Source organism: Pseudorasbora parva, chromosome 21, assembly GCF_024679245.1.
Source record: "Pseudorasbora parva isolate DD20220531a chromosome 21, ASM2467924v1, whole genome shotgun sequence".
NCBI classification, from domain to species: Eukaryota; Metazoa; Chordata; class Actinopteri; order Cypriniformes; family Gobionidae; genus Pseudorasbora; species Pseudorasbora parva.
Window position 1 is genome coordinate 20,178,589 of NC_090192.1, and position 27,225 is coordinate 20,205,813.

At 38.3% G+C, this 27,225-nt stretch overlaps 1 protein-coding gene across 1 annotated transcript in view; it reads left to right on the forward strand.

Annotated features, from left to right (window-relative positions):
- Positions 1-21,713, forward strand: part of shisa9a (shisa family member 9a) — a 61,877-nt gene extending 40,164 nt beyond the window's left edge. Inside the window, exons 3-4 of the mRNA XM_067429337.1 lie at positions 10,437-10,562; positions 18,003-21,713. Coding sequence (XP_067285438.1) covers positions 10,437-10,562; positions 18,003-18,406 — 530 coding nt within the window. The 3' untranslated portion in view covers positions 18,407-21,713. The remainder of the gene's footprint in view (positions 1-10,436; positions 10,563-18,002) is intronic.
- Positions 21,714-27,225: the final 5,512 nt, after the last annotated feature.

Consider the following 27,225-nt stretch of genomic DNA (forward strand, 5'->3'; position numbering starts at 1 on the left):
ATTCGATTCGATAGCGATTCACAAGCCCTCCAATCGATTCGATTTCAATTCTCGATTTGATTTTGGATTCTCGATTCAACTCAAATGAATATAGATTTAAGACAAATATAGGTATTTATAAAAAAGAACAGTGAACGTGGGTAATTAAAAAGAAATGAAGAGCCACAAACCTGTATATTAAACTTTTTATTATAGGTACACATGAGTACATTAAAACAGAAAGCATCTATATATTTCAAATCCATACAATTGTTAAATACAATTTTGATGCAACTTTATTCTAAAAAATCTATCTGAGAAGTATTTTATGGATGTTTTGATATAATTATTCTAAAACATAAAAAGGATATTGGATGATTTTTTGTGTGTGCAATTTTCAGTACACGACAGGCTTTTCTTGCAATTTTGCCGCTGGTCATGTGTGCATTTACTTTTCATACACGAGAAACGCGTTCATTATTTTTGTACAGTCTATGGTTAATTCCTGGACACGAGTAGTTGCCGTGGTAACGGACAACAATACCTTGCCGCATTTTGTGACAGGAGTCAGGACCATGGACGCGTTACACACACCAGGCAAGTGCACTGCAGAGGGGAGGGCTTTGGGGGTTTGAGCCCCTGCCCTTTTTGAAATTTAATCAAAAGCGCCCCTCTCAACATTCATCATTACTATATTGTGGCCAATAAAATAGAATTTGAATTATAATTAATATAACAACGTGTACAAAACAGTAACAAATGGCAGAAAAAACATTTATCTTGTATCTGTCAGTCTGAAATGTCGTTGTCATAATGCGTTGCTATGGGTAGCGTGTGTTTTGCTCCACTACGCGCAGTGCGTGGTGGGAGCAGCGGCACTGGTTGTAACTTGAAAAATAATGCTTTATGTATGGTTCTGTTGATGGATACACGTGCTGGCTCCTCAGAGATAGGCTACACAACAGCGATAATAAAAGAAAAACGTGGGCAAAACGGTCTCTCATTGTAAACTGCAGTGTTCAATGCATGCGAGTGCTGCCGTATGACCAGTCATTTTCGCCGTCATCACCCGGGTATATTCGCCAGAAGACGCGAATGGAGAACTCTCTGCAGTGTGAGAAGATCTGTCTCTGTGCGTTTGTCCAAAAGCGCACACTCGTCTCACAGCGCGCAACTGTTGAGTTCTCTTTCAAGTCTTGCGCTTGAACGGACAAACTCACACAAAAAGTATGTCAACATGTCGATCTTGATGAGTATCCAAGCAGACATGAATATGCCTTAAGTTAACATACAGTCGAGAAAGACGATGCATATCCCTCTATTAGGTCTTAAAGGTGCAGTAGCCTTTACTGCTGTCTGTTTAATGTCCAAAAAAAAGATAAGGACATCACTCACTGCTCTTGATTGAATAGCTTTTGTAAGTTTAATAAGGATAATTTTTTTATTTCATCAGCTAAATGTGCAGTTATTTTACATTTGATGAATTTATTCAATTTCTCTACCTAAAAACTAATGTTAGACCTACCTGAAAAATCTGAAAAGTAGTTCTTTCTTTCCCTGAGCATGGCAAATACCAAACCGTACCGAAACCGTGAACCTAAAACCGTGATACAAACCGAACCGTGAGCAATCTGTACCGTTACAACCCTAGCGTAACATATGTATGGGGGTGCCATGACTGAAAAAAGGTTGGGAAACACTGATTTAGTGAACAGCTATGGTTCAACGGCAGGAAAAACAATCCAAACAATCACGATTTTTAAACCTTTTTCACCATTAACGTTAATCAAAGCTATTATTCTAAATGTAGGCTGCCAAGAAGGAGGAAAGAGGGGCAGTGTCTCTTCAAAAAAACTGAGAGACAATACATAATATTACAAAAATAAAATAACGTCTGAAAAAAATGGTCTGCCATTGTCTGTGATGTTTGTTTACTGTAATATTTATCAGTAAATGTAGGTTATAGCTACTTAATTAATTGAATTCATAAAAACAACTTTTTGCTTTTTAATATTCAAATACACTAGTCTATATCACAAGATGCGTAGGTCTAGTGCAAGCCACTTCAGAGACGCAGATAGTTGCGTGTTCTGAGTTAACACAATCGAGCGTAAAAATACGGAACATATCACGGGAAAATACTAAAACGGGAAGACAGCGGGAAAAGAGATAAAATACGTGAGAAACCCGATTATTTGTATTAGCTGAATATTTTGTTATTACTGCATAATGTTTTATAATATACTATTGTATAGCTGCCACTATTTGCACAAAGCATAAATAGCATCATTGACACTTCTACACTTCTGCTATTTTGGCTTAATGTTATTTAATCATTCTTCATATTTGTGGTGGGTTTGCAAAATCTGAACAACAAAAAAAAAAATCTTAGCGTTGAATCCTGTGTACATTACTTTCACAATCAGATTTCCACACACTCTTCTCATTCCGAGTGCCTGGCGGTTTCTCATTTTTAATTCACACTCTTTCTCATATTATCTCAGTGGATCTGAAATATATCTTGCTTCATCTTTTGTCTGACTTTCAGGCAGTTTGAAATGCAACAATACTCTGACATTTGTAGGTTATTGGTAATGACTCTGTGTGGATTTCTGTAGCGCTCTCTCATGAGAGGCAGCATCCTGCATGTCTAATGAGCACTAGTGAACAAATAAACATATGGAGTGGATAATGAGGACATCAGTGTTTATAACACCAAGCAGTCCAATCTCACACTCTCAAAGAGTTGGCGCTTTTACGAATGTTTAACATGGATTACACTGTATATTTTATTGTTTACTTTGCATAATAACTTATCTTTTTTTATCTCTTTATCAGCACTGACCCATTTGGTCATGTTAGCTAGGAGTGCGGACGTCCCCCGTAAACCTCCAGTCATGCTCATGTGGAGTAGTATACATTCTATTGAAGACACGAAAAACAATGTGTAATTAAATACACATTATCTCCTTTTGTCATGTGTCATACACTGTGTGGAGTAGCTGTGCACAAAAGCCAACACTAAAAGCAAACCTTTATATTCAAGTGCACTTTGACCTAATTTTTAAGGGGAGAAAAACTCTCAGGCTAGCTTATTTAAAGCACAATAAGCAAACAGCTACACACACTCTGCTTCTCTATCACTCATCTGCAGCAGTTTCACGGGATTGAGCTCTCTCCTTACATTTGAATTGTGATATAACTTTTTCAGAGCAGCTTATACTTCTATCTTGGTGCTGCTGTATGTTTGAATGGGTGCTGTTAAAGGACAACTCCGGTGAAAAATGAACCTGGGGTAATTAACACATGGTTACCGAGTAGATCGTTCTCTAGGATGCGTTTTCAATAAAATCAAATGTAAAGAGTTTTATCTCTAAAAACAGATTAGCTTATAATGCGAGTGTATGTGGCATAGAATAAGTAAAATTAATCGCTAGTTAATACTACTAACAAGGCTCAAAATAGCCTCACACTAACACAGTAGCATAATGAGAGTCCCTACATGCAAGAACATTGAGAACTTTGTAAGTGTACAAACAGTTTAAGAAGAAGATTCTTTATAAAGACCATACTTTATTACGCATATGCAGACAGTAGCCATCTTGGAAAATAGTGTCAATGAGTCGAGCCACGAACACTGTGCTAATCCACTGTCACTGATGTGCTATCTCATTTTCTTACTTTTTTTCTCACATTTTCTTAACTATGTAAGTTCACTTAAGACGTTATTTCGCTTTTATGAGAAAACTCGACAAAACGGCCATTTTGGCATAGTTCTGTGTGTTATTTCTTTGTTCAAGAAAGAGAACTCGATACTGGTGTGCTGTATGTGCGCACGATACTGATGTGCATCTTTCTGTGTGTCACATAGCAGGACATTCATAGACAGTACGTTCTTTTTTTGTCTTGTCCCGCTTAAATTATTTAAAAGCATGTGCATGAATAAGAGCGTGATGATATAATGTAATGCTAGCCAAAGGATGAAAACTGGATGTTGCGTTAATTGCGTTAAATATTTTGAATGTGTAAATCCCATATGTTAATGTGTTAATTTTGACTAATAATATTTACACACACACGCACTCCCCACAGTGACATGAGACCCCATGAGTCTGTGTGCATTCAGGCAGACAAACATGAATACACACACACGTATACAGTATAGTATATTTATGTAAATATAATGTACTTTAAGTAATTTTACCTGAAAAATTTGTCAAAATTAAGTGTAACTGGAACATAAATAACGGGCCGTATTCACAAAACATTTTATTTGACCTAAATAGGAGTACAAGTTCTTAGTTTTCTCTTAAAACAAGCTGCTTAGACCAACTTTTACTACGCAATAGAGAAAAGTCATAAGGGAAAAGGAAAGGCGGGTTTGACCTCCTTGCTATGAATGATGTCATTACGCGTACTAACTATGACCAGAGTGATTAGCTGATGGGGGAGGAGTGTCTGTCAATGACTTAATCATAGAAATATTTTAGAACAAGGTATCATGTTGCCATATTCAAATAAAGGTTTTAAAATAATGTTGCCATATTCAAATTAAGATTTTAAAAAGTATGCTAACTGTCACTAATTAAACAAGTATATGTTCAGCTAATTGTCAGCCTTTTACTTACTGTATATCTACATCTTGAGAGATTGCTGAATTCAAGCAACAAATATTTTTTTAATAAACAAACTTCAGGAGGAGCACTATCTCACCAGCTTGAGAGGAGGCATATATATATATATATATATATATATATATATATATATATATATATATATATATATATATATATATATATATATATATATATATATATATATATATATATATATATATATATAGGCACTGTCTCGGACGTACCCCCCGGTCTGTGAGGGGCGATGGTGGTTTGTGGCGAGGTGGGCGAGCGAGAGACGTGGGAGGAGTGAGCGAGACCGGTGCGTGATTAAGAAGGAGCGTCACCATCTCGAGTCCTCTCATGTGGGAACCTGGAGGTATATAAGGATGAGCGACACCACTGAAGGGCCTGGATTTTATGTTGTGTTTTATTTATGTTTTGTTACGTGTGTGTGCGGCAGTCATCCTTGAGGGTCTGACGCCTTTACTTTCAGTTTGTTTGATTCAAGTTTGTTGAACATTCGCCGGTTTTCCGCCTCCTCCTTCCCATATCTACGAATTGTATTACAAATTATTTTTTCTAGTATTTTCTGGAATCTAGTGGGGACAGCCCAAACTGTCTGCAGGGTGCTAGATCACACAGGGCCTGGGTTATAGACTTTCAAAAATGAATTTATAACCAGAAACAAAAACAAAAAGCGCCTTTTTTTGAGGGGGGGTATTACAGCCAAGAAAACATATACTTACATGTTTATCACTTTTAGCAGTGGTTTATGTAACTTCAAAGGGTTTCCTTTAACATGACACCAAAATTGTGTATTTAGACCACTGTATGTGGGTATGTGAAGCTTTTCAATTTAGGTAGGCCAAATCCCCAAAAATGGTTCAAGAGCTTAAGAGGGTGGCAAGTTAGGAGCTACTTTTAGCTTTAAGATGTTTTGTGAATACGGCCCCTGGACTTTGCCTCCTCTTTTCAGAATGTCACTACACACACATTTCCACTAGGTAATACAGTAGACAAGTTTGCATAGACTATATTTAGTCTTTCAACACATTTCACCCTCGAAAAAATCCCTGTGATCAACTCGGCTGTCACCACTCATAAAAATCTGTGATTATGTGATCTCTCTTTACATTTTCTGAAAACAGCAACTGCAGTAAGCTGTCTTTTTACTGAATCTTTTCCTAAGGATAAAGTTTTACAGTTCATTACATTTTAGTTTCATAGTTCGCTCAAAGCAGACCTGGATACAGTATGACATTAAAAACTGCCCTTGCACACAGCTCTTAGCGATGTGTCACACTAAGCAAAATAAGACCAAATAAACCACTGTTTTCGTTAAACTTTGACTGACAAACATATTGAGGTTTATATTATATCCACGTGACAGGGATGATCGGCTGTGAGCTGTTGTGAGCTGTTATGGCCTGTTTTACTGTACATCGTAGCAGATCACACTGCAGTCCATTAATTGCAAAGTTGGATGTGATCCCAGCAAAACAATCTTTCTCCTCATTGCCAGTGGCAGATAACAATTGCTAATTAATGCACGTGATAATGTTTCCTTGTACGGCGGGCTAGTGGAGACGGGGTATTTAACCACACAAGAACAAACACTGAAGGTCCATCGGTTGCAAACACTAAGCTTGCTTAGCATGTGGGTGGTGGAAACCATACAAGCAACTGGCTGCATGCACTGCAAACAGAGCACAAACGCTTGTGTTGCCATGACGAGAGCGATAGCACAAGGAGAAGATGGTGTAAAGGCAATTTGCAACCAAACACTTGGGAGGAAGTTCTCCCAGTGGAAATGAGTCAGCTTCTTACACAAAACAAAACAAACACTAAGATACCCAGGAAATTGAATAGAATCAAGCATGGGATCACTCCCACTTATCTGCTACTTCTGTCAAATTTTCAAAAGAGTAGGACGTAAAATCTGTGGTGTACAAAATGAACAGCATGTATAGTTAACAGGAACGTTTTGGCCCGAAAAACCAACAAATGTTCTTCAAAAAAGAAGTGTTTATCTCTTTTTTTTATTATTTTATATTAGCTTCTTCAGGCTTCATGGAGTTTATTTTGCTTTTTGACCTCACCCACCTTGAAACACATATTGGTGTGCTACAGCTCGCCACTCACATTATTATGTGCTCATCTCGTCACTTACAGTTTGCCTGAGGTCACAGAGAAGGTCAAAGATCTGAGGACACTGGAGGAGGACACGCAGCTCACTTAATGATGTCTTGCTGCCCTTTGCCCTTTGCCTGTTAGAAATGAAATGCCAATAGTAGCAGTGTTTTATTAAAACTTGGGCAGAACACTTGCACAAAAAATACTGTACACATAAATACCAAATTAATAATAAAAAACTATTAAATAAGGTAAATGAAACAAACAGCAATTAAAAGTTTAAAATTCACTTTTAAACCTAGATTAAAATATGTTTTTAAATATTTTAAGTGCACATAAAATTGCTCCCTTATCTGGAGAATTTAAGTCACTTATATTTACCAAAGTTATATATGATCAAAACAGTAAATTCAGTAACATTTTTAAATGTTATGACAACTTAAAATAACTGTTTTATTTCCAAATCTAATTAATTGATGACAAAGCAGTATAACTTTTGGGGACGTCGCATATGCATGCGCATAGAGTTTTGGTGATAGATAAATACTGAAACCACTCACACAAAAATAGTTATTAATAATATGCTCACGCCATCAGGACACACATTTAGAATTTCCCCTTGAATGTGTTTTGTATTTTTGTCGTTTTCTTGTTGTATTGTTGAGGATTAAAATTACAGAGACAATTACTTGACTCATTTTTGCTTCCACTCAACAGCAAATATGACCAGAATTTTAACAATATTAAAAAAATATTAAAATTGTAACTGTTTTGCATGTCTGTATGGAGAAACTGGGATAACTTAAGCATCACATTTATGAAAAGATTACTTATTCATCAATAATTACTTATTACTATTTATCAGTACCACACAGGTTAGAGCATCTTCAATATACATTATTGATCATACATGTCACTTAAGACCAGTGCATACGTATTATAACCATAAACCAGAGATCGGTATGAGTTTGCCATAACGCACCACCATCCAGTACGTATTGGATCTGATCCAGCTACGTAATCGTGCTACAGGCATCAGCGAGGGGTGTCTCGTATTTTGAGCAGCCATTACATCACTCTTTAGTGTCACATGTAAAGCAAAGCATTACTTTCAAATTTACAAAAATATATCTGAGTAAGCCACGGTAACTGAAGGAGGGAACGGAGGCGTTATGTCAGAAAGGAAAAGCGTTTTTTGTTTTTTTTTTCAATGGGAAAACATGCCTATTCCAAACAGAAAGGAATGCTACAAAGGCTATATCCTGCCAGCAGGGAGGTAACGTGGAGTTACAAATAATGGACTGACCATTATGGCAGTGACATATTTGGAAGATCTATGGTAGATCCTGGCTTGTCGGGGATGGAGTCAATACCATTACAAAGAGGGAAAGAAACAGGCTCACCAACAGGGAAACCATACTGTAGGAGGATATGCATATGGGCATATTACCTGTTTGAACTCAACACACAGGAAGAAATCGTCTCCACTCAGAGATTGTGAAATCTTGCGAATGTGTTAGGTGTCGCCCAGCCTGCAGCTCTACATATGTCTTCCAGAGAGGGGCTCTGTGCCAACGGCCTGGAGGAGGCGTAGCAGAGAAGGATTCCGTCTCCTCGTGCCTCTCAGGAACCTGAATACCAGGTTGTGCTTTCCCACAAACTTACCATCTACTGCATCATGATATGTGCCGGTAGTGGCAACATACACTTTTAAGGTGGAGGTAGACAGCCTTCGCTCTAACCCTTCTTGCAGGGAAAGAAAGCATGGCAGATCGGGCATTCTTGGGGGTCTTCCCCGCAGGAAAAATACCAATCAACGAAGAGACTCCACTTCAAAAGTGTAAGCCCGTCTTAGAGGGGGCTTTAGTTGAAGTGATTTACTTGTATCTTCTTCATCCCATCCAAAGACCACACATAGAGGTTCCAAAGATCTGGACGTGGGTGCCATTTGTACACCCACCCCCCACCCCCTCAGGGGAATCAGCCAGGAAGGGGCTGTTGCGAGAAGCATCAGGTCTGAGAACCAGGTCTAGGTGGCCCAGCAAGGTGCAACTATGAAGACCTACTGCTCGTCCCCTCTGACCTTGCTAATAGAAGTGGACATTCACATTCTCAATGACTGCTTCATTCTAGCTCACTCTCAAAACCTGCTGTGCAAACACAGGGACCCATCTGGGGCTTAGGGTTGACTGAGAGGAGCAAGCTCTCCCCTATCAAGAGCATCTCTTTTCTCTCTCTGGAGTTACACTCGTCAATATGATTGTGTGTCTCACCATTGAGCGCAAGCAGTCTGTGCTGAACTGTCTGAATATGTTCAGGGGCAAAACAGCAGTTCCACTACATCATTTAAGAGGCTTCTGGCATACATCTGCAGCCACGGTCACTCCCCTCAGATTGATTCATATGAGACCGCTACGAGTCCCGAGAGCTGTCGATGAACTCAGCCCTTGGTCAGACCTTGCCTTTCTACAGGCTTGAGTGCCCTTAAAACAAGTGTCCAGGCGCGTTATTGTGACAATGAGCTGGAAAGCTGTATGCAGTGGGCACACAGCTTTGGGCTCCAGATGGGACCTCGACTGCGGTGGTAAATCAATTGCCTAGAGTCCCAGAAACTGTGCAGAATTAGGCCTGCTAATGCACACACATTCATGTAAAGTAGGCTTGTTGAGAAATAGATTAATTAAGGGCAAAACACAGAAGATAAAGGGCCTTCAATGATGGCGATATCATTTCTATTGTAACAGAAAAAGATGGATCCCATGCAAAATGTAATGTGTACAAACGTGCAAATGTGTAGGAGTAAAGAGAACATACTTATTAAAAAATGTAAGTCAAGTAGAGAGTAAAAGTTGCTAAATATCCTTAATCAAAGTACAAAAACCTACGTAAGTACAGTAACTAATTACATTTAGTCAAATTTACTAAAAGTGTTCAGTATCCATTTCCCTGAGTCACCCAATTTTTTAAATTACATAAAAGGATATAACGATGTACTACTGTTAGGAAATAAATAATATTTTCCCCACGCTTTGGCAAAACAAAGAAATGTAATCGGTTATTATTTGACAAAACATTAGAGAAAACAAGCGTACTAAGCGCTAATGGGTGTACAGTATAGTCTATAGAGTTTTTCAGTAGCTCTGTTGAGCAGTAATCTGTGTGATGTCTGGTGTGGTATGACTCACTGCACGGAGCTCAGTACAGACGTGTGTCAGCAACCCTGCTGCAGGGCTAAGTGATTAATTAGTCACAACAGGAGCTCTGCGTTGACAGCTCTGCCACGCAGGTTACACCTCTTTGATCGTCATTCACCGCTGACAATTCATCTCTATGAACCGGAGGAAGTCAAGGGAGGAAATCAATGAGAGTGGTTGTATGTACATACCATTGCATATTCTTTGACTGTCACATCACAGGAGGCAGATTGGACCGGGTTGTGACACTAGCCGCATACACATATCAAACAGCTCGTTATCAGACCCATTCAGTCTGATTCTTCTTTCGTCTGCCTGCGACCTACTGTATGTACAAAAAGTTTTAGAGCCTTTCTGTGTCTGTTTTTCTTTTGTTTTTAGTGGCAATTGAATCCCAAGTGACATTTGTCTGCAGTAAGCAGGACATATTATTAGGGGTGACTAAAGAAATGCTATAAATTAAGACACAATAATGATGCAACCCTTTAACAATGTTTTGTTTTGTTTGCAGAAGGCGGCCAGATAAACAACATGATGCAAACGCACCCGTATCCAGCCCTCAGCCAGCTGTCCCATGTCTATGAGCAACAACAATCGGCAAAAGAGCTCAACAAATACGCCTCACTCAAGGCTGTGGGTAAGAATGTACACTCAAAAGGATAATTTTTAACATGTCAGTATTATACTCTCATGTGGATCTTCCCTATGCAAAACTCATAAATTATTCCTCTTATTGAACATTTACTGCAGAATATTTTACAAATGATTAATGAATCCCAGAATAAGAGGCTTTGAGAACTGTTCTATCACTGGATCTGCATCGAAAGAGAGCGACTATACCTCATTACAGTTCACCTGGGAGTTTTCAAATATTTCTCATTAGAAAAACTCAATATATACATAAATAAAATGGCAACGCTTAATTTTCAGCAGTCATTACCTTAGTCTTCAGTGATCCTCAAGAAGCATTTCTTATTATCAATGTAGAAAACAGCTCCATAATATTTTTGTGGAAACTGTGATTGTATTTTTTCAGGATTCTCAGACGAATAAAAAAGTTCATAGACTGTAAAAATATTGACATTTTTCTAGTGAAATTTTCTACATTTTTCAGTTAGCTGAATTTAAATTCTGTGAATTGATGCAATTTAATTCACAGAAATTCAATTCGGCCAACTGAAAAATTTAGATGTGATCAGTCACTAGAACATTTTCAATTTTAGACCTGAATTTTTTTTACAGTGTAATTTAACCTTTGGTAGCATTATTCATGTCCTTCTTTTGTACTTTAAATAATTAAATAATTAAATAAATTAAGGGTTAATTAAATAATAAATTTAATGCACCATTGCTGAATAAAAGTTTTTAAAAAGGTACTGAGGTACTGATTCACAGTTCAGTTTTTATCACGGTTTCTGTGCGGTTCGGTATTTGCTATGTTCAGGGGAAAAAGTCCTACTGTCAAAAAAAAAAATACAGAAAATAATAACAAATAATCAAACTACAAGCAACAGCACAAACAAACACAATAGAGCAAAAACACAAATAAAATGAACAGTGCTTTTAGGTTTTTCAGGTATCTAACAGTATAGATTTCTGGTACAGAAATGGAATAAAGTATAACAAATATAAAACAAAATTGCATATAATCTTCACTGTAAAAAAATTAATAAAGATGAATCATTATTAAAGATACAAATGCTATTATCAATAGCAGAGAGTGATTCTTTTGTCTTTTGTTGTTTCATTAAAATTAAAAACACAGACAGCGGGAATATTAGGCTGCTGTCCCTTTAAGGCATAATGCACTGATCCAGTACACTGATACTGCACACATGCTTTGTTTTCTCGACTGTTTACGTAATGTTTGCTATAGGATACTCGCCAAGACATGCATGTTTTTTGTCTGTTCAAGCGCAAGTCTTAAAAGAGAACTCCTTATTTGCTTTCTGTGTGCGTGCTTCGGATGAGTGCACACACACATGATCTTACAGCGTGCCCTAGTTCTCTTTCGCGTATTCTTGCAGTTGAATGTTTAAAATGGCAAGGCTTAAAGGAGTTTTAATTTAAACACAGACAGGTCTCATCTGCGCTCACACGCTATCAACAGCCAGCTGATGACAGCGTAAATGACTGGTCATATTAGAGCATATAGCACTTGTATTGAGCAACGTTTAGGGGAAGTCAGAATGCATGTCCATTGACAAAAACAGACACTAGCCTTAACTCTCTGTTTTACGTATATATACATTCACTGACCACTATATTTTACACCTTGCAAGTACCGGGTTGGACCTCCTTTTGCTTTCAGAACTGCCTTAATTCTTTGTGGCATATTCAACAAGGTGCTGGAAACATACCTCAGAGATTTTGGTTCACATTGACATAATAGCATATGCAGATTTGTCAGCTGCACATCCGTAATGTGAATGTCCTGTTCCACCACATTCCAATGGACTGTGGGGGCCATTTGAGTATAGTGAGCAGTCATGTTCAAGAAACCAGTTTGCGATCATTTGATCTTTGTGACATGTCACATTATCCTGCTGGAAGTAGCCATCAGAAGAGGAGTACACTGTGGTCATAAAGGGATGGATATGGTCAGCAACAGAACAATAGGCTTTGGTGTTTACACAATGGTCAATTGGTACTAAGGGGCCAAAGACTGCCAAGAATATATCCCCCACACCATTACACCACCAGCAGCCTGAACGGACCTACCATCTGAATGCAGCTGCAGAACTCGAGACTCATCAGCAACGTTTTCCAACCTTCTTAGCTCATGAAAATTGTAGCCTCAGTTTCCTGTTCTTAGCTGACATGAGTGCCACCGGTGTGTTCTTCTGCTACTGTAGCCAATTTGCTTCAAGCTTCGACGTGTTCGACGTTCAGAGATGCTTTTCTGCAGAACTCTATTTTGCCTTTCTATCAGCGCAAACCAGTCTGACCATTCTCCTCTGACCTCTACCATCAAAAGGGCATTTTCACCCACAGTCTGCCGCTTACTGGATATTTTCTCTTTTTCAGACCATTCTCTGTAAACCCTAGAGATGGTTGGCTTGAAAATCCCAGATGATCTGCAGTTTCTGAAATACTGAGACCCTTCCATCTGGCTCCAACAACATTCAAAGCCTTTCTTGCCCTTTCTGATGCTCAGTTTGAACTTCAGCAAATCATCTTGACCATGTTTACATGGCTAAATGTATTGAGTTTGGCTGATTAGATATGGGTTAATGAGCAGCTGAACAGGTGTACCTGATAAAGTGACCAGTGAGTCTATATACGTTTACATGTCAATGATGCACTAAAAATGTATATGTTATTAATTTGCATTTTCCATGTAACCATTGTCAAAACACTAAAATAAAACCGCTGTATTATACCAGTAGTTGGCGATGTCACTTAAAAAAACATTATGCGCCTGTAGATTGTGTGTTTGTTCGTTCGTTCAGGGAGCATGTGTCTTTTCACAAATTCTTGTTTTTGTAGTTTACATGGAAACAATGGCTGTATATAATTTATAATTTATAATTATCTATAACTCACACTTTGAAATCTTTTTTACAAAAGTTTGCATTTTCAGGCCACATAAACACCATTGTGATGTAAATGCATGGCCAAAACATTAAAAGTTTTAGTTGAAAATGGTGTCATGCAAAAACTAACTAACTGGGAAAACTGAATCTAAACTATAATATGTGCATGATTTAAACAAATAATGGAATGTTAAATTATGACATGGCATATTAGAAAACCTTTTTTTTTTTTTTTAAATACCACTAGATAGTTATAGCACTAGACTGAAATTCAAAAATGTTAAACTTTTTAAAATGTTTTTACACTTAAAGACATTCAAAATAAAATAAAATAAACTAAAACTACCAAAGATAGTGAAAATTAAACTGAAGACAAATACAGCAAAATGAACAATGTAAAAAATGTAGGCCTATAACTCTGTGTTGAAGTTGCTATTGATAAAAGTCTGCTAAACGCACACTGGTAATGCCATGTTTTAACTGTAGTATTTTCCTAAAATTGTTTCTACAACAATCAATGTGACATGATGCCCAAAGAGAGACTCACTGATGCATGTCATTTATACTGTAAAGTCACAGCTTCCTTCCTGTTCCTACCAGACATATTCTGATTTCACCATATCATGGATGATGCATACTGTGAAATCATCGAGCTGAGAAAAACTGACCCTCTGGCATCATGGTTATTTTTTTCTTATTTAATTGCCTGCTCCATGAAAAAAGGTGCAGAATTGTTAGAGCTGATAAGCCCCAGTTCTACAAATCAATACTTCTCTCTCGGTCCCCAAATACATCTCTAAGGTCACCGAATTGGATTTCCACCCAACATAGAGAAGTGGAGCTTCTAATAAAGGCCTTTACCAGAATACCCTCACACCAAAACCCTTTGAGATCCTAATGGCGCTAACTCCATGCGTGGAGTCACGGAGTTGCGAGCCGATAGACATTTGAACTCTGTCTGGGGGCACTAGTTACAAAACCACGATTCATCTTGATTATGGCTCTTGAGATTGTGCACTGTAATTGATTCACCGTCTGTTGTGATGATCCGTGTATCTGATGCAGGGAGTTACGCGATTGTGGAAAAATGTCTGCCGCGCACAACACCTCCATCTTCTCCCGCAGGGCCAGGCGAGCAATAAATAAGATTTATCATCGCACCGCAGACCAAACTCGTTTTAAGCGTGAAAAGTTTATCTTCAAGGTCGTCAAAGCAGCCGACCATCAAAGGCAGACAGAGGAAGTCACGCTAGGTTGCCTGGTACTCTAAGAGTAATGACCCACTTGTAAGCATGAATCACCTGGTTAAAGGACACATCTCCCAGAGGAACACGACAGGCTGTACACTTACACTGACCACAGATTGAAAACCTCAGATGCTAATGTTTCTGCAGGAAAGGTGGGTCACTGACTTTACTATTGCACTGTGTACTAATTGTAACGGCTATTATCAACCGGATGATTATACCCAATATGTTCACATGAAATGGAAATTCACCCCCTCTGTTTTCTAAATGCATGTATTGATCTTATTGTGAACGATTCATCCATTACATTTTTGTATTTATTTATTCAGTTTAAACTTGAGCTCATAGTTTATCATCAAAATGTTATCGATCAAGTCAATCTTGCATTGAAATGACAGACTTTCTCTTCTGGCATATGCCGGCAGCCATATCACCCTGTAGCCCAAGGCTGTTTTCCCACTGAAGCTAAGCAGGGCTGAGCCTGGTCAGTACCTGGATTGGAGACCAACTGGAAAAACTAGCAAGAACAGCCGGGGGCGCTCACCCTGAGGTCTGTGTGGGTCCTCACACCCCAGTATAGTGATGGTGACAATGGCCCTCATTTATCAATCTTGCGTAGGTACGGGCGTATATGTTGGCGTAAGATTTATGATTTATTAAGCTGTGCGCACCTCTGCAATCCAGGTGTATGCAATACTTGCCCTTGATGAATGCCGCAGCTGAAAACAATCGTCATTAGAATAACACACCCCTATATATTCAAGTTTCTGCCTCCCCCACGCCCTCATTTTACGCCATGGACACACGGAAGACGGCAGAGAAGCGAAACTTCTCCGATGTGGAGATAGAGACCATCACCTGCTGGAAAAAAATGAAAAGGTTTTATTTAGGAGTTTAAAGAGTGGGATTAAAGGCACCCACAAAAACAAAATATGGACCCAAATTACAAGTACTGTTAATAGTGTGGAGGTTGTGAAGCGCACTCCAGCAGTTTAAATAGCTGTTTGGATGATAAATTACCTATCACAATGCATTATTTTACAGCACGTGTTTTGAAACAATTAGCATTTAATTTCGTATCACGTCACTTGTATTGGGGTGTACAATAGTGATGATGATGTGATGTGGAGTACCATTCATTCACATTAATAATTGCATGACAATTTGTAAGATTATTATTATTATTATTATTTATTTTATTTTTTTTTATTTATTATTATTTTTTTTTATTATTAATGACGCTTATTGTTATTTAGAAGAAGAATGTTGTTATTATTTATTTTATTATTATTATTATTCTTATTATTATTAAAAAGAAGAAGAATGTCATTTTTATTCTTTTGTCAGTCTGAATTATTGTCAGTCCCAGTCCGTGCGCAGCTGTCGGGCCTAACCCTGAACCGTCAGGTAAAGCGCACAGGCTCGCAACTGGAGGAATACATGCATAAAAATCAAATGCTTTAGTTAAGTCACACAAATTAAACATTGAAGTCCATGTTGCACAAAAATAAACACTGAAGTTTATAATTACTATGTTGTTGTTGTTTTTTTCCAGTGGGTCATAATATAGCATATCTCTGCGTTTTGTGATATTAGGAATTGTTTTTCTGCACATTTTCACACTAACTCGAAACGTGCCAACTCCTGAGCTGGCGTAGGATTTGAGCGTGCCGTACGCCAATGTCCATATTGATGTACGCACTTTTGATAATTGAGGGCCATTGTACTGTAACAAGCACCATCCTTAGGATGAGGCGTTAAACCAAGGTCCTGACTCTCTTTGGTCATTAATCCCAGGATGATGTCCTTCGATAAAGAGTAGGGGTGTAACCCCGGCATCCTGACCAAATTTGCCCACTGGCCTATATATATGATTGACTTCAACGCTCGGCCTCCTCTCCACAATCAGCAGGTTTGTGGTGAGCGTACTGTAATTTGCCAGAATTAATGCAAGAATAATAATCATACACAGTGTGTTAATAGGCATGGGGAGAACTGGCAACCCGACTGAGCCTGGTTTCTCCCAAGGTTTATTTTTCTCCATCATGCCCTGATGGAGTTTTGGTTCCTTGCCACTGTCTATTAGCTTGGCTTGCTCAGTTGGGGGCACTAAAATTATGATCAAAGTTATTCAACTAATTATACAAATACAATTGATTTATTTAATTCTATAAACTATAATACTGATCTGCCAACATTGTCGCTATATGATAAATGAAAATATGCTGATAACATCACTATTTTCTCCAGAACAACTGTACATCCAAATCAAATTTTGTTGCAATATTGTCCTGTTTGACAATGTGAAGCTGCTTTGAAACAATCGTCATTGTAAAAGCGTTATATAAATAAAGTTGATTGATTGATTGATTGATTGATTGATTGATTGATTGATTGATTGATTGATTGATTGATTGATTGATTGATTGAGTGATTGATTGATTGATTGAGTGATTGATTGATTGATTGATACTGGAGCAATATGGCTGCCGTCGCATCAAGTGGACGCATTGGTGGTGGTTGAAGAGATTCCCCCCTTCCATGTAAAGTGCTTTGAGTGCCTAAAAACGCGTTATATAAATGTAACAAATTATTCTTGTCTCTGTCCAATCAACAACCATTCGATAGATCCAAGTCCTGCCTTTTTTTCTTTTTCAATAATCCATTTCACTCAGATGCACATCACGAGAAAAAATCTGTATCGACTCTAATATTGAGATGTCAAAATAGTATTAAAAATGTATAGATAAATTCAAGATTTAAAGGGATAATTTTTATTATATTTATTTAAAAATAAGAAATTTTTGATTTTGATTTTGTTATGAGAAAGAAACTCATTAAAATACATAAAAAAATTAAATGATCAAATATAAATAATAAAAAATACATGATATATATTGATATATTATTTATGACATGCCCTCTTTAACATTTATGCTATAACCGTTCAACCAAAATAGCCATTACAGTTGCTACAGAGTGTGCCTCCTTTTCTACAGAAACAACAGCAATTGAACATAATATTTGTTTTGTTGTGCCAAATCAGTCCTATTTAAATGTTTCATTCAGAAATAATAGCATCTATTCTACTTTTTCCACAATAGCTCCCTGTGGTAGGTTACTTTTAGCATAATTTCAAGTAATGCGTTTTTTGGACTGTGTACATAACACTCTTCCATCTGATGGAAAATTCAGTTTCTCACCACATGAACCTTTTATGTCGGACTACCTCATACTATTGCAATATCCCTTGAGCTCAACTAACCTTGCGCTTCCTCTCTATCTTGCCATCAGCTGCCAAAGCCAATGGTGATTTTCTCAACAAGCAACACCGCCACTTGGTCGAGTTGGCGGTTAAGGGAAGCCTGCCGCTTCATCCGGTCAGAATGGAGCACGTGGAGCCCACAGCTTCTTACGTCACAGAGATCCCGTGCCTCAAGCAAAATGGACAGAAGCCCAAGAGCATTAAAGCCAACGTGGCCCATCCCGCGATGGCCTACAGCTCCAACACCATCGCCAACCCCGGCATGCTGAGGAGCTGGGAGAACGCAGAGACTGCGGGTCGCCGCAAAACCTACGGCCCTAGGAAGATGTGCACAATGGAGCGAGTTAATGAGCTACACACTGTCCGCAGTCATCATTACCTACCAACGCAACCCTACTTTGTAACCAACAGTAAGACAGAGGTGACTGTGTAAGAGGCTGAATATGCTTCAAAGCAAATGGCAGAGATTACTGTCATGAAAGGACTCTCCACACTGCCTCTAGTGGACTGGAGGCACAACAGGGGTGAGCATGTCATGCTCTCACGATAACATCCACTGACTGTGAGGCCAGGGACACTTGGAAAAGTTTACCACAATTTATATCCACTGTAACAATGACGTGTTTGTGTTCTGTAAATGAAAAGGTAAAAGGAAACCGATGTAAAGAATTGGCACACGAAAAGATTCAGATCAATAGCAATAAGATCTAATAAACGTGTACGGAAAGAATGGCTATGGAGAGATGAGACATTACAGAAATGAAACATACCGGATTATCGATCCCAGATATTAAAGGGCTGTGGAGTATGAAACACAGAGTGATGCTCTTATCTGAAATAATATACAGAAAATTTGTCGGTGTGATATTGATTTGATGAAGACGGCATAAAAGACACTGGGTTTGAGGCTGTGCCTTTTGTTTCCTCATTATAAAGCACCTCGGTCAAGTGACTAAAATGGCGCTTGAAATATGGATTCTGAGTATTAGCCGCTGTGGTCACATGTATGGAATATTTAAGGCAGAGGTAGCATTGTCATGCCATGAGCAACACTGTTGAAGAACATATAGTGGCTTGGACACAACTTGTGTCTTTGGAAATATGTGTTTGGTCTCCTTTTTGCGTAACATTCAGCATTACTTTTTTATGTGTACTCTCAAATGCATACAAGCATGTTGAAATATTTGTCAGAATGTCATCAGTAGGTGTATCTGCTGCCACGTGTAAGGTTTTTTCGCACTTTTACAAATGTGTCGTACAGAAGGTGCATTTTATTTTGTTTTTCCCAAAAAGATGCGACCATAAAAGTATATTTATACCATTGCCGATATATTTATGCAGATTATACAGTACGCCGTGCCAAGAAGTAGCTGGTTGAAGTCGTTGTGTTCAGCATTATTTATTTAAATATAATGATTTTGTTTTATTCAATAGTATGACAAAATGTTGCTAATGGAGTGGTAGTTCTGGAGATAAAATAAAGCTTTTTCTTTCCTCATTCTCTTCATCCTTATTTTTTACCCCATCGCTGTCCTTGATGCTAACAAGATGTTGCATTGTGAGGTTTTTGTAAACAGGTCGATGAACTTTGTTGTATCCAATTGAGTTAATTCAGCAATGCGTAAACCTGGAAGTATCAACCCGAAGAACTTGACCTGCTCCTGCACTTCCCTCTGATTGCAGAGGAACCAGATCATGTGGAATAACTCTAGTCTAGGACGGATCCTGTCAGCCTCACTGCTTGGTAAAATGTCTATCTTTTCCATGTTTCGCAGTTATTCTGTTGTATGCTGTGTGCATGAGCAGTGAGCAGCGCCGTAACTGCTTGCTTGTGCATCATAAAATCTTATTTTTGGCAAATTTATTCACGGAAGTTTTATTTTTTGCATTATTTTCCTTTCTTTTATCATGCACTAAAGGTACAATAAAAAGAAGCATGAGATATAAAGTATAGGCTATAACTGTGCACTGTAAAGCCTTTAAATATCCCATAAGACACACTCTCCCGCCAAAATCGGAGGTCCATCAAAGGTTGTTGTGGTGTTTTGTTCGAAACAGCCAGGGAACAGGCAGTGAGTCTTTCATCTGCTGCAATTCCGAGGAAGTCCCAGATGAGGAGCAGGGAAGGAAAAGGGCTCTGATTGATTTGATTCAGGCACTTTGAGCAAGAATAAGTCAGCTAATCCAGTCCTCAGCTGCACACATTCACCTCTGAACAGGTGCCTGGAAACAGCCAGCGATTGAATGAGCTCGTTTCTGTGAGGGCCTTGTTGAGCTGCCAGAAATCAAAGTTCTGCTCGGCGAATTAAGATCGAGGGTGCGAGTGACCTAGTTAACCGAATCAGCACTGGCCTGTTCAGCATAGAGACGCGTTGTATTAGAAAAGCGGGTGGTCGGCTGCATTCGCTTGTTGAGGTCCCAGTCTGAGCATTGCGTTTTACTATGCTTCAACGTCTTCTGAAGAGACGAAACAGAAGATATTACTCTGCAGAAAAACTATTCTATAAGGCTTATCTGGCTGTATATATAGGATGTACAATATTGTCATGTATGCCAAGTTACCCCATTACATTATATATTATCAACACCAGTGTGATTAGTATACTTTTTTATACATTATCAAATTATATAAATATAATGCAAAAAGCGATAGATTTATCTTTATTCATTTAGCCGACTATTTTATCCAAAGTGACTTACAAAGAGAAATGTTAAAACAGACAGTAGCATATGTGCTGCAATACAAAACTGTTCAGAAAAGTATAAGCCAGAGACACAGTGAAGCATCTGTTTAGATAACAGAGCAATATCATTCAGTGGATGAAATGTATTCAGATGCATTTTTATCAATGAATGATTTATTGCTAAATCAATTGATGCATGAATATTAGTTATGTTAGTTCATTTCACATATACACAAAAGCACAAGCACTGACTAGGGCCAAAAATCACAAATATGAAGCACCCACTGACTGCATTTTATAATCCAGTCAGACATTTCCAAATTATGCGCACAACCTAATTTCAATTATGGAAGAAATGAGGTCGAGAAATGGTATTGACTGTGATTAATGGACTGAGCCTGAGATAAGTCTGATTGTTATGAGGTTATGATTAATTTGAAGTTAGAAAATGGTAATGTGGGCCTATACTGGATACCAGGAAACTAATCAGATTCAAGGGCTTATCTTTTTCTTTTCATGTTTCAGTATTGCTACTTGTTCTTATCTATAAGTGTAAAATGCAATTCATTCTGTTTACAGTGAGTTTACATTAGGATATGTCACCACATGCCAGATAAGCTGACTTTAAAACAGTGATGTAAATACTATTTTTGTGTAGTGTCTTTGTATACATATGACATTTAATAAAGATACACTAAACTGATCTCACTGGTGAAGGTTCATTCAGTTGTACTTTTGATTTATTCATTATTTACACATGATTGTCTTTTAAATTCACAATTATAAGTTTTTGCTTTTCTTTATTTGTACAGGTGTATAATGTTAAGCTTGCAGGTTTATCGCTCTTGTTGAACTTGGACCAATGATGATGTTTATATGTCAAAAAGCTTTTGCTTGTATGAACTAATGAAAAAAAAGTTTTCATCCATGTGTTAAACAAGTTAAATGTTCTCCTAAACTTTTCTTTCATGAAGTATGCAAAGCAGTACACACAAAGTTAATGTCCATTTTAGAAATGTGTAGGGATATCCCTTGAATAAACTGAGAATCCATAAACGTCTACTATGTAATTTATATGACCTGACATCTGAGTGACTGAAATGGATGGTGCTTCTGTCAAAGGGTTGCATCTGAATTAAAATGCACTTTTGGTTCACCTACATGCCGGTTTTTACATTCAAGTTTTCTATCTTTCGCATAGGCAGGCAGGTAATACAGATAGATAGATAGATAGATAGATAGATAGATAGATAGATAGATAGATAGATAGATAGATAGATAGATAGATAGATAGATAGATAGATAGATAGATAGATAGATAGATAGATAGATAGATAGATAGATAGATAGATAGATAGATAGATAGATTCACACTGGTTTAATTGGATGGATGGATGGATGGATGGATGGATGGATGGATGGATGGATGGATGGATGGATGGATGGATGGATGGATGGATGGATGGATGGACGGACAGACAGACAGATTCACACTGGTTTAAACCAGAACACAATGAAGTGCACAAAACAATCACTGATGCAATTTGTCATTTCAGACAATGATCTCTCATGGGTATTTCTTCAGAGGCTGTGTGTGCTGCAGCGGCTGATTCTGTACATTCAAGCCTGAGTACGTTATTCTGCCCATCCACATTGTAGTTTTTCTGGTTCATGGAGATGATAGGCTATTGAACCCACCAGTCCTCTGCTTGGTCTTAGGGCATAATTACTGAAAGCCCTATGAACACATTGAGTCTGCAGATCTAGCGCCTGTCACATGGTGAGTCACTGCAATGAGATTCAATTTCTCAACCCTCATCCACAACTGACATGAATATTTATGTACGAGGTACACTTTTATCTCCCACTGTTTTCCCCCTGAGTGTTCGCCCCTGTAACACTACAGTAACTTTCTTTCTGAGACAAATGACTGATCCTGGGATTGGTCATGTGGAACATAAAAAACTTTCAGAGCACTGCTTCTTTTTATCTGCGAGAGAATAAACCGGTGCAGGATACACAAGAGACTCCTCACCAATGAGATGAGCTCAGATCTTTGATTCAGAGAGAACGTGAGCACTTACATCATGTCTCAGTTTGTGTCAAAGGTAGGGGTGGGCGAATTGATCTAAATATTGATAGTATCGATGCCAACACTGGTATTGGTATCAGATCGATACCGTTGTAATTTAATCGACATTTGAATTAAAATATCTCTACTCTACGTTCATTCTACTTTGCTCGTGTCTTCTACCTCTACAACTGCTTTCACATCTTCTGTGATTCGTTTTTGTGTCATCACGTGACTCACTGACACAATGCGCCAAAAAGAAGCTAACGGAGTGAGCGAAGCTGATAGCACATTGAGAGATCAGGATGGCAGAGAGGATACGTGTAAAAAAAGCATTCCATACTGTGGCAACATTACAAATCTGTACAAACACAAAAAAAACACATCTAATGACATACTGCTCTCCCCTACGCAAAAGTTTTTTTTTAAAGTATCATATTGGTATCGGTATCTGCAATATTGACCCTATATGTATTTGGTATTGGATCGATACCAAATTTTGCAGTATCGCCCACCACTAGTCAAAGCAGCTGCCCGGACTGACAGGCTTCTGAGAAGCTGTTCACAATGGATGCACGGGGCATTGGAAAGAAAATGGACATTGAACCTGGAAAAGGTAGACAAATTTATTACCATAGAAATATACTATATTTGAAATATGTGCAAATGTATTAAAAATAAAAAATGCAAAAAAATACATACATAATATTCCCAGCCTTTGCTCAATACTTTGTTGAAGCACCTTTGGAACCAATTACGGCCTCAAGTCTTTGTGAGTATGATGCTACAAGCTTGGCACACCTATTTTTGGCCCGTTTCTCCCATTCTTCTTTGCAGGACCTCTCAAGCTCTATCAGGTTGGATGGGTAGCGTCAGTGCACATCCATTTTCAGATCTCTCCAGAGATGTTCAATCGGGTTTAAGTCTGGGATCTGACTGGGCCACTCAAGGACATCCACAGAGATGTCCCATAGCCACTCCTTTGTTATCTTGACTGTGTGTTTAGGGTCGTTGTCCTGATAGAAGATGAACCTTCGCCCCAGTCTGAGGTCCAGAGAGCTCTGGAGCAGGTTTTCATCAAGGATGTCGATGTACATTTGCTGCATTCATCTTTTCCTCAATCCTGACTAGTCTCTCAGTTCCTGCTTGATGCTCAGTTCCACTGTAGTGATGGTATTGGCCAGTGCTGCCTGGTTTCCTGCAGACATGACGCTTGCCATTCAGGCCAAAGAGTTCAATCTTTCATCAGACCAGATCATTTTATTTCTCGTGGTCTGAGAGGCCTTCGGGTGCCTTTTGGCGAACTCCAGGAGGGCTGTCATGTGCCGTCTGGCCGCTCTACCATACAGGTCTGATTGTTGGAGTGCTGCAGAGATGGTTGTTCTTCTGGAAGGTTCTCTTCTCTCCACAGAGAAACGCTGGAGCTCTGTCACAGTGACCATCAGGTTTTTGGTCACATCCCTGACTAGGGCCCTTCTTCACGATCATTCAGTTTTGCTGGGCGGCCAGCTCTAGGAAGAGTCCTGGTTGTTCCAAACTTTTTGCATGTACGGATGATGGAGGCCACTGTGCTCGTTGGGACCTTCAATGCTCCAAAAGTGTTTCTGTTCCCTTCCCCAGATCTGTGCCTCAATAAAGTCCTGTCTCGGAGGTCTTTAGACAATTCCTTGGACTTCATGGCTGGGTTTGTGCTCTGACATGCATGGTTAACTGTAGGACCCTATAAAGAAAGGTGTGTGCTTTTCCAAATCATGTCCAATCAACTGAATTTACCACAGATGGACTCCAATAGAAACATCTCAATGATGATCAGTGGAAAAAGAATGCACCTGAGCTCAATTTTGAGTGCCATGGCAAAGGCTGTGAATACTTATGAACGTGATTTTTACCTCTCTTTTTTTTATAAATTTGCAAAGATTTGAAACAAACTTCTTTCAAATTGTCATTTTGGCGTATTGTTTGTAGAATTGAGGGAGACAAATATGAATTTAATCCAATTTTGAATAACACTGTAACATAACAAAATGTGGAAAAAGTGAAGAAGCGCTGTGAATATTTCCAGATGCACAGTAGTATGAATATATCCGTCATGTTTCTATTTTTAATAAAATTAAATACAATTTTATTCAAACATTTTCACTTGAGTATTACAGTAAACAACGCTAAACTTCATCCCTGGAAGAAAGTCTAATTACCATAAATATATGCTACATATATATTTGGCTTTGAACATTTTGGGCCATGTAATATGCCCATGCCAGGATGTCAGAGACCACATGCTGAATCAATTCCCACAAGTGAGTCGGTCTTCCCATCACTAGTTTTTAAATGCATACCTTTTATCTTTAGTGACCCTGGGACATTCACTACCCTCCTCGTCATTCCTTTTTTAAAGTTAGATATCAACCTTCTTAGTATTCCTAAATCAATTAATTATAAACAATAAAATACAATTAAAATTTTACATTTAAAAAACAAAAACAAAAAATGTGTCTAAAAAAATATAAAAAAAGGTCTTACGGGTGTCAAACGACATGAGGGTAAGTAATTAATGACAGAATTTTCATTTTTGGGTGAAAATGCAGGCAGAAAGCAAAAGAACTAAAAGTATCATCAGCAAAACTTGAAATGGCTCAGAGATTTACTGCAGAGCAAGTACTGAATGCAATGAAATATTAGTGTCACTATCACTTGATGGTGGATCTGGTGAAGAAGCTGTCAGCGATCAAAATATTGATATTGAAGATGGGTAAAATTATAGTTTTGAGAATATGTTTGGGATTGCGAATATAAAGCCAGATGCTAAATGTCCTGGGAAATTAGCTCTGACGAGAACAAGCGATGATGGTATAAAACATCTGCTGAAACTGAACTGATATGTTTATTTTATTCTTCTGTAATATCTGGAGAGTTTTATATTATCACAACAGGAAGAGATCCATACGTGTTAGATATATATATATATATATATATATATATATATATATATATATATATATATATATATATATATATATATATATATATATATATATCTGGGTCGCTAAAGACCCAATGTAATAACGATTGGCAAAACTTTTATGCATTTAAGGGTTCAGATGTCTTTTAAAAAACAAAATAGAGCATTCTCTTCCATTCCGCTGCACTAACTGGGCTTTTTTTTTTTTTTTTTTTTGTGGAAAGCTTCCTGTGTGAACGACCCTTTAAGGTATACCTCAGAAGAAGCTCAGAATGTGTAGATTCGGATTGATACATAAAACATGACAGGACATAAGACAGGTCATCACAGGAGGGACTTGAGCCGTAATAATATTCATAGCGGCCCTATAGTCTATCGCAGTAATTAAGATCTGAGTGGCAGTTTTGGAAATTCTAATAATACCTTTTTGTTACTGTCAGGTTTTCTTTAGCTTCATTTGTGCTCCTGAATAATGTTATGATGAAATTATGACAGGTGAGTGCTCCGCGGAAATGAAGCTCACACGGGCCATTTTAATGCCTTTAGATCCAACAATTAGGTTTTCATAAAGCCCATTCTCATTTTATGCTCATAATGAATGTTCAGAGGAAGAGGAATTTTCTCATCAGCGATAATTTATGAGTCTTGCACAGCATATCCAGAAAGAGAAGCTGGGTCACATAAGACGCCACAAGCGCCTTTTAATAAGCCCCCGCTCGGCGGTCCATTTCAGCAAGGAATATTTCCTCCTCGCAATCAGGAGTAATATACTGCTTATGCTGCAGGTTTAATGTGGTCGACAGACTGGCGGTGGTCACAATTTTTGGAAAAACTGTGAGAACTAGACCCCCAAAGCCTTGATGAAACCCAACCGTTGCCATGGCAACAGAACTTGAGCCGCCTGCTTACAAATCTCTTTGTATGTTTCCACGGCAACGACTGTAGATAGGTGGAGAGGGGGTGGCGGTATGGAGGAGTGAGTGGGAGGGAGTGCTGCGTCCATTGTTTATGCTCTGGAATTCACAAGCGCGATCATCTCAGATAGACCCCAAACAATAGTCAGCAGTTTCAACTTAGTGTCCAAACACTAAGAATGATCACCCAAGACAAAGTTGACAAAGTGCAAACTAGACTTCAAACTCTTTAGGACCTATAGAGGTTACAAACTATATGCATATTCATCAAAAACATCAGATAAGCCCTCTTTTAACCTGACATAACATGTATTACTAAATAAAAGTCAATTTGATATGCAAAATTGTTTCTAGCAAGAACTAAAATATTTCAGTTTTGAAGCCTGTAAAAATTTGTTTGGCTTGTCAATCAGTTGGTTCAAGCAGGGCTCTACAGACCGAAGGATTCTATTCTTGTTACTTACAAGATTTGAACCCAAACCACTGGATGTGGGCTATGAGCATCTGTTAACCATAGCAACCGGCACAGAACCAAGCACAGCCAAAAAACACTGCAGTATAGCCCTATCATTCTGTATGACACAGGAGGTATATCAATAATTACACTAAATTGATGTTATGGTG